General features: G+C 32.6%; 1 protein-coding gene across 1 annotated transcript in view; it reads left to right on the top strand.

The window, feature by feature from the left end:
• The window catches only part of LOC149565585 (coatomer subunit alpha-1-like), an 81,219-nt gene extending 78,194 nt beyond the window's left edge, over positions 1 to 3,025 (top strand). Inside the window, exon 5 of the mRNA XM_089816350.1 lies at positions 96 to 3,025. Within this exon, the coding sequence (XP_089672476.1) occupies positions 96 to 3,025 (2,930 nt within the window). The remainder of the gene's footprint in view (positions 1 to 95) is intronic.
• Positions 3,026 to 16,164: the final 13,139 nt, after the last annotated feature.

Here is a 16,164-nt window from a genome sequence, read left to right as displayed (position 1 = left end):
TATGTTTTCTTTCCTTTCAATGACCACTAAAGTTTTGAGTTTTATCTCTTTTGTTTATCATCCAGGAAAAGTAATGCCCGTTTCCTGTAAATCAGAATCAAGGGCTTGGGAAGTTGGCACTCTAAGAGGGCATACACATGATGTATCTTGTGTGTTGTTCCATTCACACCAAGACATTATTGTTTCTAATTCTGTAGACAAAAGTATCCGAGTTTGGGATGCGTCCAAGCGTACATGTCTCCGAACCTTTCGTAGAGAGTATGATCGGTTTTGGATTCTTTCTGCACATCCAGAAGTGAATCTTCTGGCAGCTGGTCATGACAGTGGGTTAATGGTCTTCAAATTGCAGAGAGAGAGGCCTGCCTATGTTGTCTCTGGGGCTTTTCTACTCTATGTCAAGGATCATTTCCTCCGTACTTACGATTTTGCAACTCAAAAAGACAATCCATTAATACGAATTCGCAAAAATGGTTCCAGTGGCCCAATTCATGGGCCAAGATCTTTGTCATACAGTCCAACAGAGAAAGCTGTTTTAATATGTTCAGATGTTGATGATGATGCTTATGAGCTTTATGTTGTGCCCAGTGATAGTCTCGGTAGAACTGATACAGTACAGGAGGCAAAGAGAGGAGCAGGAGGTTCTGCTGTGTTTGTTGCAAGGAATAGGTTTGCTGTTCTTGACAAGAGCCATAATCAGGTTATTATAAAGAACTTGAATAATGAGGTGACAAAAAAGTACGATCTTCCATTCAGTGCAGATACAATTTTCCGTGCAGGAACAGACAAGCTACTTTTTAGATCAGAAGCTGGTGTGATTCTTTTTGATCTGCAACAGAGAACAAACATAGGGGAAATTAGTGCATCAGATGTCAAGTACATAGTTTGGTCTAGTGATATGGAGAATGTGGCCTTGCTCAGTAAGCGTGCAGTCATAATTGCAAGCAAGAACTTGTCAGATAGATGCAAAATACGTGAGACTATACGTGTTAAGAGTGGGGCTTGGGATGACAATGACATCTTTATTTACTCAACTTTGAATCATATAAAATATTGCTTGCCAAATGGAGATAGTGGTATCATCAGAACGATTGATGTTCCAGTATACATAACAAAGGTTTCTGGAGATTCTTTGTATTGCCTAGATGTAGATGGTAAGAACCGAGTTATAAAGATAGGCACTAGTGAGTGTGTATTCAAACTAGCATTGATGAAGAAAAAATATGGAGATGTGATGAACATGATTAAGAATTCTCAGCTGTATGGACATGCCATCATAGGTTACCTGCAACAGAAGGGATTTCCAGAAGTGGCACTTTACTTTGCTAAAGATGAGAAGACTCGATTCAACTTGGCTGTGGAGAGTGGGAACATTGAAATAGCTGTTGCTTCTGCAAAAGAGATTGATGACAAGGAACACTGGCATAAGCTTGGAGTTGAAGCGCTTTGGCAGGGTAATGCTGATATTGCAGAGTATGCACATCAAAAGACAAAGAATTTTGAACGGCTTTCCTTTTTGTATCTGATTACAGGCAATTTAGATAAGCTGAAAAAGATGATGAGGATTGCAGAAATAAGAGATGATGTAATGGGTCAGTTTAACAATGCATTGTACTTGGGTGACATTGAAGAGCACATCAAGATTCTGCAGGAGTCTGGTCATCTAGGACTTGCTTATGTCACTGCGTCTGTTCATGGTCTTACGGATATTACTGACACTCTTTCAGCTGATTTGGGTGGCAATCTTCCAACAATACCTTCAGGAAAGAAATCATCGCTTCTGATGCCTCCTGTACCCATTCTGCGTGGCGGTGCTTGGCCTCTGCTTAGAGTTACCAAAGGTATTTTTGAAGGCAATTTGGAAAATTCTCATGCCACTGCAGCTTATGAAGAAGAGGACCCAGGGAATGGTGCTGATTGGGGTGAAGACATTGCTATAGAAAACAATGAAAGGGAAAATGTCCAAGTTATAATGCCAGATGATAAAGAAGTTACAGGTGGAGATGTTGAAGAAGTAGGATGGGTCATGGAGGAGCTTGAACTTCCTCAAGATGTTGGAATCACTCAAAATATGTTGTTTGTAACCCCAACAAAAGGTATGCCGGTTAGTCAAATTTGGATCCAAAGATCTTCTCTTGCTGGTGAGCATGCAGCTGCAGGCAATTTTGAGACAGCTTTGCGGTTGCTAAATCGTCAACTTGGGATTAGCAATTTCTTTCCATTGAAGCCTATAATTTTGGATCTGTATATTGGCAGCCACGTGTTCCTTCCTGCCCTTGCTTCTGCCCCTGTAGTTCAATTAGCAGTAGAGGGAGGTTGGAGTGATAGTGGGAGTCCAAATGTTAGGGGTCCCCCAGCCTTGGTTTGCAGTCTTTCTGTACTTGAGGAGAAACTAAGAGCAGCATATAGGGCTACTACAGAAGGTAAGTTCAGTGAAGCGTTGAGGCTATTTTTGAACATACTACACACAATCCCAGTTATTGTTGTCAACACAAGAAAGGAAGTCGATGAGGTGAAAATTTTGATTGGAATTGCCAAAGAATATGTTCTTGGTCTTCGAATGGAGGTCAAGAGAAAAGAAATCAAAGATGACCCTGTCCGGCAACAAGAGCTTGCTGCTTATTTCACTCATTGCAAACTCGAGACAGTTCATTTAAGATTGGCTTTGCTGAATGCAATGGGCATCTGTTACAAGAGTGGGAATTACAGTACAGCTGCAAACATGGCACGCCGGCTCTTAGAAACTGACCCTCCAACAAACCATGCAGCAAAAGCTAGGCAAGTCCTTCAGGCTTGTGAGACAAAGTTGCAAGATGCAAAGCAGCTAAACTATGACTTCAGGAATCCTTTTGTTGTTTGTGGTTCAAGTTTTACTCCAATATACCATGGACAGAAAAGTGTTTCCTGTCCATATTGCACATCAGAGTTTGTTCCTAGTATGTGTGGAAAGCTTTGTACAATATGCGATCTTTCAATTGTGGGTTCAGCTGCATCTGGATTACTTTGTTCTGCTACTCAAACAAGGTGAACTTGGCTTTCCACGGCCATGGATTTACATTTTCTTTTCAATGCAAGTGGAGACATCTTACACACAGTTGATTCCAAGTAATAGCTAGAAGAAATGCTTCCATTTGCATTTCAAACTTGATAGCCATGTAACGGTAATTTAGATAATTTAGATATGATGTTGGAGAGATGCAGACACTAAATGGAAAGCAAAAAGAAGAGATGATGTTTTGTTAGATGTGTCAGTATTCAATTATGAATATCTTATTATTTTTTAAATGTTCTTCATATATTGCAAGGTGAAATCAGACTCTGTATGATGGGAACTGGGAGTTCATATATACTTTCATATGTACCTTTAGGTAAGTCTATTTCTGAGTTTACACTTGTGAATGAATTGCCAGTTATTGATTATGATCTATTTGGAGATTTGTTGCCATCGAAGCAATGTTCGGAGCTGTTCTTTTAAAATTTGCGTTTATTTACCACCAGCGTGGGATGGCTTGCATGGCTTGCAGGTTCAGCTGTATAATAGTTTTGCTCTGTTATTTGTCAGATTTGTTGATTTTGCATATCCATTTTGACAGTAACGAATTCAAACAATTTTTTGATGAAACCTTGACCTTACAGGATATTTGTTTCAAATTAATATGCCAATAGTTATAGTTTTACATGAGTAGGTTAATTTAAACAACCTTTTTCATTTTATCTGAAGCTTCATTGAAATAAGAGAGAGGAGGGTATCTGTTTCCCTGTGACCAAGTATGCAAATAAAGTCTAGGGATTACAAATAGCAGCTTCTATAAATTGGAAGAATGATTTAATGTACTAGAAATAAGCTTTCATTGGATCTGGTTAACAGCTGCAAACCATTGTTTATTTATTTTAATTTACAAATACAAAATTTAGACTAGCAGAATTAGTTTAAGTTTGAATTGAGAATAACTTCTTTACTAGATTTTATTATTAATTTTAAAAGTTCTGAGTTTTAATATAATTATTAAAGTTGTATTGTTATATTATTTTTGGGTTTAATATAATAATTAAAGTTGTATTGTGCTTTAAGTTATCATGTAGCTATGTTGGATGTGCAGGTTTGAGTAAGTTGAAGCTATGATTTAGAGTGTTGTAACATGTGAAATTGTAATAGATTTTTGAAAATGAATGGTCTCACAAAAAACCCTAACCCTATGCGTATGTACTTGGTTATGATCCATTTTAGAATTAGATTTGGGTATGAGATATGTTGTAGGACATGTGTATATATTTTTGACTTAAAGTTCTGAGATGTGTATTTGAGAAGGATAAAGTAACAGAAATCATGTACAATTTGTTATTGAATGAGCTATCTAAAATTAATAGTTTATTTTGGATGCACTCGCATCAAATCTTCACACTTAGACTAAAAATGGTGAGACTAAAATGGTGATGATTAAAAAAAGGCACTTATAGATAAAGCACAATTAAAATAAGGTGCTTTGGATAAAGTAAGTTGATCATTTCATTCTTAGTTGCTAATCTAACATTTAGACATCTTAGACTTGTCACTCAAGTTATTCTTAGTTTGTGTACTAAAAAATGATTAATCTTCCTATTTTGAAGAGTGGTCTTCCACCACTTTCTTCCTTCTCTATATACAATGGTTATATTGCTTAAAAGTTTCTAGCCATTCATATATGTAAGACATTGAAATTTCATAATGATGGATTATAAGATTCTTTGTTCATATATTGTAATAGGTTTTGACATTTTTCTCTAGACATGCTATATATTTTTCTATTTTGATTCCTTTCATAGTTAAATATATATTTATACATGAATAGGTCTTAAAAAAAAATGAGTGTTTATTATTTTTTAAACTTCAAAAAATTACTCTTTATTTTGTGCTTCTTCATCTGAACATAAATTCTTAACCATAGTATCAGAAATGATTGTAATATTGCATCTATTCATTATTTAATTTATAGTTTTTAACATAGTAAATATATATATATATATATATATATATATATATATATATATATATATATATATATATATATATATATATATATATATATATATATATATATATATATATATATATATATATATGTTGAACATAAAGACAAAATGACCTTACTTAATTAAAATATAGATATAACTTATGTTTTAACAAAAAATACCATGTTCTCCAACCCAACCCATCACCATCCATCTCCATCAATGTTGGGGTTGGCTTGGTTTTTGATTACCAAAAGCCCTAATCCTATCCCCTTCTATATTCTCCAACAAATTAAAATGGAGAAAGATGTTAGTATTAGTGAGCGTATGAGAAGTGTCGAGAACATGTGTCTCAACCTTGCAATCTTTTTTTGGAAAATTCTAGAATTTGTTTGTGGAAGTTTTCCACTTGTTTATATCTTGGAAAAGAATGTATAAAATACCAAAAGGTGCCTTGTCAATCGTAGAATATAGGAGGGCCATTTTTAGAGCATAGTTAGCTTGTTTTATGACTATTATGAGGGTCTAAACTAAAAGACAAAATTATAGATGGGATTACTATTTTAAAAATGTAATTGTCAAAAATGGGTAACATTTAGCATGGTAATTATGGATGGGATTACTATTTTAACCTAGTTTTTTTTTTTCCATCTTGGAAATGTAATTTTCAAAAATGGGTAACATGTGGCATGGTAGTTTTTCCCATGGTTTTGTAAAACCACAAGTGGTTTATGGGTTGTAAGATCACTATAAACAGAGGGCTTGGGGAGGTGTTTGGGTCATTGAGTTTAGTTTGCAAGACAGGGTGCTAGAAAAAGTCTCTCCAGGTTTGAGTTGTGGTGATGCACTCTTGTAAGAACTTGCATTGCACGTGTATTGTAATCATCTTAGTTTGATAATACATTGTGCATGTTTTGGAGGGTGGGGTTTTTCTCCTAGAAGGGTTTTCCCCATGGTAATCATTGTGTTATGTGTTCATTGTTATTTTTATTATATCATTATGCATTTCTTGAGATCTCTACAATAGTTAGTTGAATTTGCATAATTGTCCTCTCAAAGATTAGTGTAGGAAGTGATTCTACGCACCTTTGCTTCCTTACAAGAAGATTCTTATGGACTAGAAGGAATGTGAAGTAGGGTAATCCTAAGGAGAAACATGAGTGTACCATTAGCTCAAACTCTATAGGTAGTGGGAAAATTAAATAACCCACCAAGAGGCAGAAAAGGAAGGCAAATCATGGAAAATATATTGAAGATGACACTACAAGTAAAGTGGCCCCATGGTGTTTCTAACACTCTTAAAGGTGAAACCCACATTGTTCAGGTTGCTAAACTGTGGGATGACTATAGAGTCCAGAATACTATTACCTCCCCTACTCTTTCAATAGGTAAAATCAAAATAAAAAGTGATAGGAGTAATTTAGAGGTGTCACCAAAAATTCACATGGGGAATTCTAAGGAGAGAGGTGCGCTAGGGGTGCACTTATAGGAATGAACACTATATTAATAATGTATATTTCTAATGTCGAGTCTGTTTGTCAGCCTATGGGTTTTTGGGTACGATGAGAATGTGTGGTAAGTAACTTTATGTTGTTTTAGCTTATTCTTTAGGTCAGCCCCCATTTTGACTTCTTTTTACTATAAAAAATAAGCAATGCTAAAATTATGAAGTTCCAACAACTTAACTATAAACATACCAATGCATTTTCCTAAATAGATATTATTTTGAACTATTTGTTTTTTATTGAAAATCTATAAAATTAATCTAAATTTGAAAACCTACTTATTATAATCTCATATTTATTAATCATTAACAAGAAAACATTATCAATGTTTGTGAGCTATATGAAAACTTCTAAAATAAATATCTCTCTCTCTCTCTCTCTCTCTCTCTCTCTCTCTCTCTCTCGATTTATCAAGTCTGCCCCATGGTGATAAATTGAAATTTGAAGTTACATACTTAAAAAAAAATCTATATTTCTATCATCTATATTTTTATTGAAATTATTGAATATTAATAAAGCACTTAATCTCCATTGCAAGGAAGAAATGGTTTATGAAATTGCACAATAAATATTGTCCTTGAGGGTAATGCCCCATTTTCTAAAGCAACTATTCCAAATTCCTTCAAGTTGAGGAATGCAATTGTTTACTACTAATTTTATTAGTATTTGAGTATACAAGTTAATTTTTTTAATTATTAAATTCTAAATTATTTATCTTACCAATGATTGGCTAATGAATTCAAGGTGTCATACACAAAATTAAGACAAAGAAAACAATAGTTTAGAACCCATGCAATTTTAGAATTTGTCATTTTTTAAACCATAGCTTGAAACTTATAAATATCAATGTTTGTGGGGACACTAGCTGCACATAAATACTTTTCTAAGATCTCCTTGTGCAAAGAGGATAACTATAGCAACTCAAAAATAGAAATCTAAGTGGTTATTGGTTTACAACATTGTAGATGAACATAGCATTTGAGGAAGACCCTACTTGCTTAGCATATTAAATTTGATTTAATTTTAAAGATTTTTTTTTGTATTGGTAAAATACTTTAGCCAAATAATTTTATTAATTACAAGATTTAACATTTGGTCTTTGTTCAAATATAACAAGGAATTCCCTCTTTAACAAAATTTACTAATAGGGTCTTCCCCTTTGTTTTAGAAATTCCTCTTTATCATAGATATTTGAATGTTCTTAAATCTAATATATATTATTCTTTGTCAATGTATAATTTGTTGGAAAATACATGATTTCTCCCTAATGTTTAGTTTAAACTGAAGTTTAATTGGCCTACAATTATAACTATAGTCTACAAATAAATCACAATTCATGCAAACAAGTTCCTCCACCATGTAAGTAGTCAACTAAATCTAAACTGCACATCCACCAACTAGTTTGGAGTTATAGAACTATTTCCATTAGTCTTTTGAAATAGAACTTTGCAATTATCTATCAATGCATGTAGATGCATGTAAAAGAAAGAAGTTAGAATTTAGTTTATTTAAAAATAAATCTGCAAAGGGTAGTTATGTGTGCAACTCAATAATAGATCACATCAATAAGTTTGTAAGTTTAGAAGATTGTAGAAGCGTCTCATTCTATGAGAGATATAAATCCTTGTAATGTCATTGATTTTGCAATTGAATAAAAGATGATTTCTTCTCTTCTGTAGCAGATTTTTGTGTGTATTTTGTGAATGTTTTATTTCTTAAATCCTGCACAAAGTGATATAGAACTCATGGTTTAAGATCTTAGAGAGCTAGAATGAATGGCTGCATAGATTATTGTGTTGAATTTATCATTGTATTTGTGATGTATGTGAAAGGATATCAAGAAAGAGGAGGCAACAGAAGTTAAACTGAATAAGGTAAGTCAAATTTGTTTATTTTCATAGGGAAAATGGCCAAAAGGAAAGTAAAAGAAAATGGAATTTTAATGGAATTTTTGAAAAGGGAAAATAATGCTCTTTTGATAGATTTCTAGAAATTAAAAGAAGAAAATAAGGAATTAGAGGAAAAGATAAAAGTGTTTGTTAAGATTAAAAAGGAAAATGATGAATTGGAAAAAAAAGGCTGAAGAAATTTGATGATATTAAGAAAAAGAATGAAATTTTAGCAAAGAGATGAAAATATTAGAAGATGAAAATATTGAGATTAAGAAACAGAATATAGACTTGGAGAATAAATTTAAGAAATTAGAGGAAGAGAACTGGTTATTTAAAGAAGAGAATGAATGTCTAAGAGAAAACCCATTGGTTCACGATGTTTCTTGTGGCACAAACGACTTGAATTCATCATTTGTTAAAGTTTATTATGCTAAAGATGTTCTTAAACATGTGTGTGATGATGAACATGTAAATTGTGGGTATGTGTAGGATCAAAAGGGGCCAAAAAGTGGTGATGTGATTAAATAAAACTTTTCATCTTAATTTGATGATATGAAAATAGTTTCTTAAGGAAATTATCATTATCTCATCTTATCTTATCAACTTTCCATCAATATAATTGCTATCAAAATAATGAGTTGAGTAACTAATTATTACTTATTGTCTAATGAAGTTACCTATAAAGTGTTGATTTACATGCTGATTAAAAAAAAGTTAACTTTAAAATAGTATAACCTTGTCAACTTTTGAAAGACATGTCATATTATATGTTTTTAATGTGAGGAATTTGTTTTTATAGTTTTGAAGGATTTAATATGGTCAGACGTGAGACTTTTTTATTCCAAAAAATGTTGTAGTGGAAAGTTAAAAATTACTTATTTACTTAGAATAAAATTACAAAAATATACGCATCACATCTGATAATGAGTCTACTTCTTATATCTAGAACCTTAAAAATAAATATTATCAGTTTATTGTGATTAAGGTGGCCAAACATATACATCCTTCTTATTTTTTCCTAAATTTTTTGTAATTTTTTATTAAAATTCCAAAATTTGACTAAGTAAATTATCTTTTTATCAAAAAAGGGCTAGTATTTTAGAAACTACATTTAATTTAGTAGAGATGTCATTCTTTAAAAAAAAATTGATATAAGGTATATAACTAGTTCAAGATTACACATCAAGTTGACTAACAATGATGTCTTGATTTTTAATTGCCATTTAACGACATAGTTTGGTCCATCATGATCTTGCACATTGTAGTGCTTACCCCTAATTTACATTTTGTTATTATTGCTGAACTATTTTAGGCCAATTTATGCTTGATGATTAGTGGCATTATCTTTCAGATTATCAGATATTGTTTCATATTCAGTTGATTTTATGATGAGACTACTTGGTACTAGTTACTTCATGTATGCATGATTATAACTTGATGATGATTATTACAATGATTTTAGTTATTTGATGATGTTAGTTAGATGGATTATTATATGTGTTTTCTTATGGATACTTACCCTGTACTACATGTGTATGGTGTGCATGTATATTTTTTTTATGTATGACATTTCTGATGTGGTTAAGGAAGGAAGTTGTAGTCACCTACTAGTCAGGATCTACATGATGCACCACTTCCTGCCATTGTCTATTTAGTTTAGAATATATGTGTTTGTACATGCATGGATTTTATGTAGATTATAGGTATTGGGTATTGACTTTCCTAAATTGCTAGGATGAGCGTACCCTACCACAATATCTCAATAGTAAGAGAGGGGAGATAAATTCTTGAGTCCAAATCCTAACCTTTAAACCAATTGTCCTAGAAAATTAGGACAAGTATCTGAGATGATTACCTTCCAAATTTGTCATATGATATAAATTCATGATTATAACCCTTAAGTTTGATCTTGCATGTGATATTTTATGATGGGTTTTCATATTCCACCTTGTAGGTCTTTGGTGATTTTTTTGTTTATTAAGTCAAACTAAAAGATTAATTAACGATTTAATTTAATGGAAAATTATTATGATAATTTCAATATTTAATTATGTTTAATTAATTGAGAAATTAATTAAATAAAAAGGATTAAAGAGAAAATTATAGTCTAATTTTAGAGTGTAATAATATTTATTTAATTTAATAATAATAGATTTAGGAGATCATTTTTGAAGTAATGTTAAATATTATTATTATTTAAGTTAATAAATATTTTATCAAAAAATCACTTTGAAAATAAACTAAAGAGTGAAAGAGAAATTAAATTATTAAAGATATTTTAAATTACATAAAGTATGCATGAATATTTGAAAAAGTTAATAAAGAGGTAAAAGATTTTGATCAATGAGTTCCCTTGCTTGATCGCACAATCAGTGCCTCGATTTTAGGGAAGAACTCCATATCAAAGATTGAGAGTTCATTTCAAGGGACCACAAATTTTGGAGAAGGGAATTTTCAGAGAGAAGGTTTTGAGAGAAGTGATTTCTCTCACAATCTTCGGGTGTTTGCGAATTAGCATCAGAACTAGGTAGAGCCTCCTAATTTATTCCCCTAGTGAATTATGGTTCTTCAAATTCCTCACTTCATCATGCTTGTTAAATTATTTGTCCAAATTTCATTGTGACGAATCTTTCAATATTTCATTTTGAAATTAGTGGTATGCGTATTGATTTCTTTTATATACGTGAGGATTAAAAATATCAGTAAAAACCCTTGTTCTATAGATTTATAAGTTGTTAATTAAATTGGGAAGGGTTTGAAAGAAATGGAAATTTTAGATTGAAAATTCAATTAGTTTGTCATATTTCTCTATCAGAGTACTGATAGAATTCCTTAATATGTGATACGGGGGGAAGGACTATTTAAACAAATTTATTTTTAAAAAATAAATAAAATAAAATAAAATAATATTTAGTGGGGAGGCAGGGCCATCAAACCCCTACCTCTCACCATTCTCCCCACTACGGTAGTGTGGGACTACCAACGGCCATTTAAGGTCACACGATAGGCTTGCTATCATGAACAATAGGTACACCTACTATCACAGTAGCAAGGCTGTCGTAGCAACAAGTAAGCCTACGGGCTTAATAATATCAATCGTATGTTTTGTTTTAATTTTTTATTATTACTAAATTTAAATATTAATTATTAATAATATTCTTAGTAAATTTTATTAATTATTAACTTAATTAATAATGAATAAATTTATTAATATAGTTTTGTTTAAATAATTATTAATTTATTTATTTTAAGTTAAGTTTTAATTAATAAAAGATATAATTTATTAAGAGTCTAAAATTATTTATTTAAAGATATTATTATTTGAGGATTTTCGATTATTAATAAGATCATAGTAATTTTATTTGATGACTAATAATTATTTTTTTTTAAAAAATTAAATAGATAATTATTTTAAAAGTCATCATATGATATTAAATTCTAAACTAGGTAATTTCATGGGTTAAGTGTAAATTGTGCAAATTGTTCTAAAATGAGAATGGGCTAATTTGTAAGGGTAAACTGTGAATCTCATATATATCTAAAAACTTACATTGAACGAAAATTTAAACCTTACTGTTAACTCAGACTATGTGTTTCCAAATCAAACCAAACTACGAAACTACACTATTATTTGTATGTTGTCTCATGTTTTGGGTTTGGGTTGACAAGAGTTTTGACCAGTCTTAGGACATCTACCAGAGGCTTGGGAGTTATGTGTTTGTGATATTATGATGATTTGATCTTGATTTATTAAACTCAACCATGGTAATGTGTTTGGTATGCTTTATGATGAGTTTTAGATCTATTATTCATTATTGCTTCTACTTTCTTGTGTGATAACAAGATGAATGTTATGGCATAGTTGACTTAAGCTTGAGACATCGATCAATTATTTTTGGGATGTCTTCTAGTTCCTTGTAAAGAACTGGGGTGTTATTATGAGTTGTCTTTTGATGCTTTCCAGTCACTTGTATAGGAATGAGGTGAAATACTATGATTCTTTGATTTGTACTTTTATGAGCTTAGGGTAGGCTATCTATATGTAATGTTGGGAAGTGTCTTGCAATGGAGGTTAAGGCCCAAAGTGGCTACCAGGGTAACCCATTGTAAGTTGTTTAATAAGTGAAAACACTACACTAAATGAGAGTAAAATGAACCTAATAAGAGTCTTTGTCTTTCCTCACCCATGCCTCGAGGGCTAGTATAAAATAGGATGGAAGTAGAGAGGATTCTTGGTTGCGACCATGCATCATTAGTATGCCTTGTTAGTATGAAAGGATACTAGTATTGCATAGAGTCACTAGGGGTTGGGGTCAAGTTAGACTGCCAAGGTTACTCTAGAATTGATTCATGTGATGACACTTGTCCACTTGCATAGTAGATTTTCTACGTGTCTTTGCATGCCTCTGGGTCTAGATGTCGTATTATCTTGGGGCCCTTGAGTTAGATTACTTTTAGGGTTTTCTTTGACATAGATATTACTTTTTATTTTTGGATTGATATCATGTTTGGGACTTGAGACTATCTCCTCAATGCAATGGGAGTGGACCTTTTTGGGTTACCACAAGTCTGGGTAGTAGTGCTTTTTACTTTTACCATTGAGATTTGTGTATAGATGCCATGGCTAGAGTTCCTTGTCTGCATTTCCTTTCATTCTATGATGGATGGTTATATCTTTATGATGGATGATTTCACTTATTGTATTTTACTTTGTTTCATGAATCTGAAAATGATGACGTAATCTATTTTTATAAATGTATATTCTTTTAGCCTTTCATACCACATGACATGTACAATGGATGATTGTTCATTCCAAATTTTATTGCCAAGTGGCATTCAAAACAAATGTATATTACTTAAATGGATGGAACTCATAGTTATTCTTTTATGTGGATGTGTTAATTATTGGACTTAGTATTATTTAAATCTAAATGTGATTCAACATCTTGGGATCCTTAAGAAATGTAATCTGTTATGTTTTCTTATGTAGGATTGTATGGTATTGCTTCTGCTACTTTATGATTGTTGTGCATGTTATTATTTTTAAAAAAACAAAATTGGCAAACTTAGCAAAACTTAAGGTTAGTTCTTTTGGATCCCTTGGCAGGGTGTTACATCTAGTATCAGCCAAAGTTCTACATTGGGAGCTCTAGGCATATTGGAATGCCACTAGTTGTTAGCTAGTTGAACTAAAACAAAATTTAAACTGATATGTATATTTTTTCAAACTAAAAACTTGAACTAGTTGAACTAAAACAAAATTTAACTATTAGTTATATACTCTCAAACTTGAACACTTAAACTTCAAAACTCAAATATACCCTAACCTAAATTATGTAAAACTGAAAATTGAACTTATACTATTTTCAAAACATGTGTCTTTTATGTATGTTATACAATAGTATGTTTTATGGTTATTATAGCATCTTGTATCTTGGATATTATTGTAGGATGGTATCTAGGACAGGATCTTTTGTTAGAGGCCATAGCCTTGGTCATGGTAGAGGTCATGGACAAGCTAGAAACATCAATGTACCTAAGTCTATCCATGAAGGGTCTAATCAGGAAGAGGATAGGGGAGAGCATGATAGTGAGCATCAGGAACAGAACCATAGAGAGCACTAGGCTGACTCAGAGGAAGTTGACCTAAGATAAATGATGAAAACCATCATTAACCACCTACCTCCTCTTTAGGGTGTTGGTTAGGATGGGGCACACCAGGTAGGATATGAGCATAGACCTAGATCTAGGAGCCCTTGGAGGGACCGTCAGAGATCAATTGTAGCTACTCAAATGTAAGACCTTCAAAGGTCCAAGGTTAAGCCCTTTAATGGGATTGGTTTAGGTTATGTAGCTGAGTAGTGGCTTATTGCTCTTGATAAGGTTTTTGCTATTCAGGATTTTGACAATAATGTCAAAGAAAGGTTTCTATTACCAACTTGGAAATCTTTGGAGCCACTTGGTGGACTATTGAAGAGAAGAAATTGGGTATAAACATGAACAATGTCACATAGGAGTTATTCTTGGAAAACTTCCATGAGCAATTCCTACCAGAGGAATGAAACTAGCAGAGAGGAAATGAATTTCACAACCTAAGATAGTTCACGATGATCATAGAAAAGTATGAGTGCAAGTTCTATGAGCTCATGCCCTATGTGGGAATTAGTGATAACCCAGCATAGTTGGCACAACATTTCATCAAAGGCTTGAACAACTATCTAGTTGGGGGTGTTAAGGTATTTGAACCTAAAACCCTCAAAGATGCAATACATCGATCCATTCTTGTAGACAGAGTGTTAACCTAGGAAATGGGGGTTTTGTGGGAGGACCTATGGTATCAAGATCTAAGAGTAACCACAACTCAAGTGGGAATAGGAAACCTCATTTTCCTAAAGGGAATTAGAACCAAGAGTAACCTCAGCAAAAATAGAAATAGAAGGGATCATACCCTTAGGCATAGAGTGGTGGCGGTGGTTCTAACTCTAAGAACTATCACAATCAAAATGCACAACACAATAGGAAAAATCAGAACACTTAGCATGTATAGAGAAACTAGTCTTTTTCTAGTAGGGATAGTCACTAGTAGTCAAGTGCACCTCTAGTAGGGAGGGGATCTCAAAGAGGCATCAGATGTTATTCTTGTGTTTGAACACATTGTAGCCCACTACCCATAGCATGCATCTCAGTATGCAGGTTCTAGGCTAGCAGCATCTAAGCCCATAGTTAGATATGTAAGTAGAGCTCATAGGGTATTTGCAGCGATAGACCACCATCAAGTAGACCATTAGGGGACCATGGTTGAGGCTACAAGAGCTATCTAAGGTACACCTCTCTCTGTATTTTTTGATTTAGGTGACACAAACTCTTTTATTTCACCATCATTAGTTGCTAAGTGTAAGCTAGAAGTGGTTAAGCAAGATTTGGGTTGACAAGTGGAACTAGCCTCAGGTGCTAGGGTTTTCATAAATTCCATAGTTTAGAAGTGTGAACTAAGCTTAGGAGGGTTTTTGATGTCAGTTTACCTTCGAGTAATTCCTCTTGGCTTTTACGATGTGGTCTTAGGTATGGATTAGCTTGGCTCTTATAGGGCTAGTATGAATTGCAGGAAAAAGACCATTGTGTGTTAGGATGATCAAGGGAAGGATGTAGAGATTATGGGGATACAAATACCTATATCTCTAAAAATGATTGATGTAAATTGGACTAACATTAAACATTCAACATAGAGGCATTTTATGAGGTTAAACACAACCAAGCTTAATATTCTCTCATTCCCATAGCCTAGTTTCTATTTTGAGTTCCATTATTCATAACATTTGTTCCAAAAACTTTCTTTCCAACCCTTTGGAGGAATTATTTAAAATTATTCCTTCTAAATCATATCCAAAGTTGAGCCCATCTCTGTATCAAGACCCAATTTTACTGTAAAAATGCAGAAGTAAAACTCAAAACCCTGCCTAGGGAAAACGATATATTTCTCAAAAAAACTCAAAATGAAACCAAACCAATTTAGAAATGAAAATTTATGAGTCTAGTTTTCAAATCTATAATCCATTAATTATTCCAATCTATAAATCATTACATGCATGCAAATCTATGTCTACAACTTCATTGAAGATATCAAAAAATAGTTTACACTAAAACAGTCATAACTTCCATAAATATGATTGAAAATGACTCAACCAAAAAGGAAATGAAATTATATTCACATATCTATCCAATGAGTCTATTTAGAGATTTTAACTATTCCATATGTGTTAGTACCAAATGCTACAACATGA

Source organism: Cupressus sempervirens, chromosome 3 (assembly GCF_028749045.1).
Source record: "Cupressus sempervirens isolate cs-2001-9-10 chromosome 3, ASM2874904v1, whole genome shotgun sequence".
Lineage (NCBI taxonomy): Eukaryota > Viridiplantae > Streptophyta > Pinopsida > Cupressales > Cupressaceae > Cupressus > Cupressus sempervirens.
The sequence above is the reverse complement of the archived record's forward strand: the minus strand, read 5'-3'. Positions and strand labels throughout refer to the sequence as shown.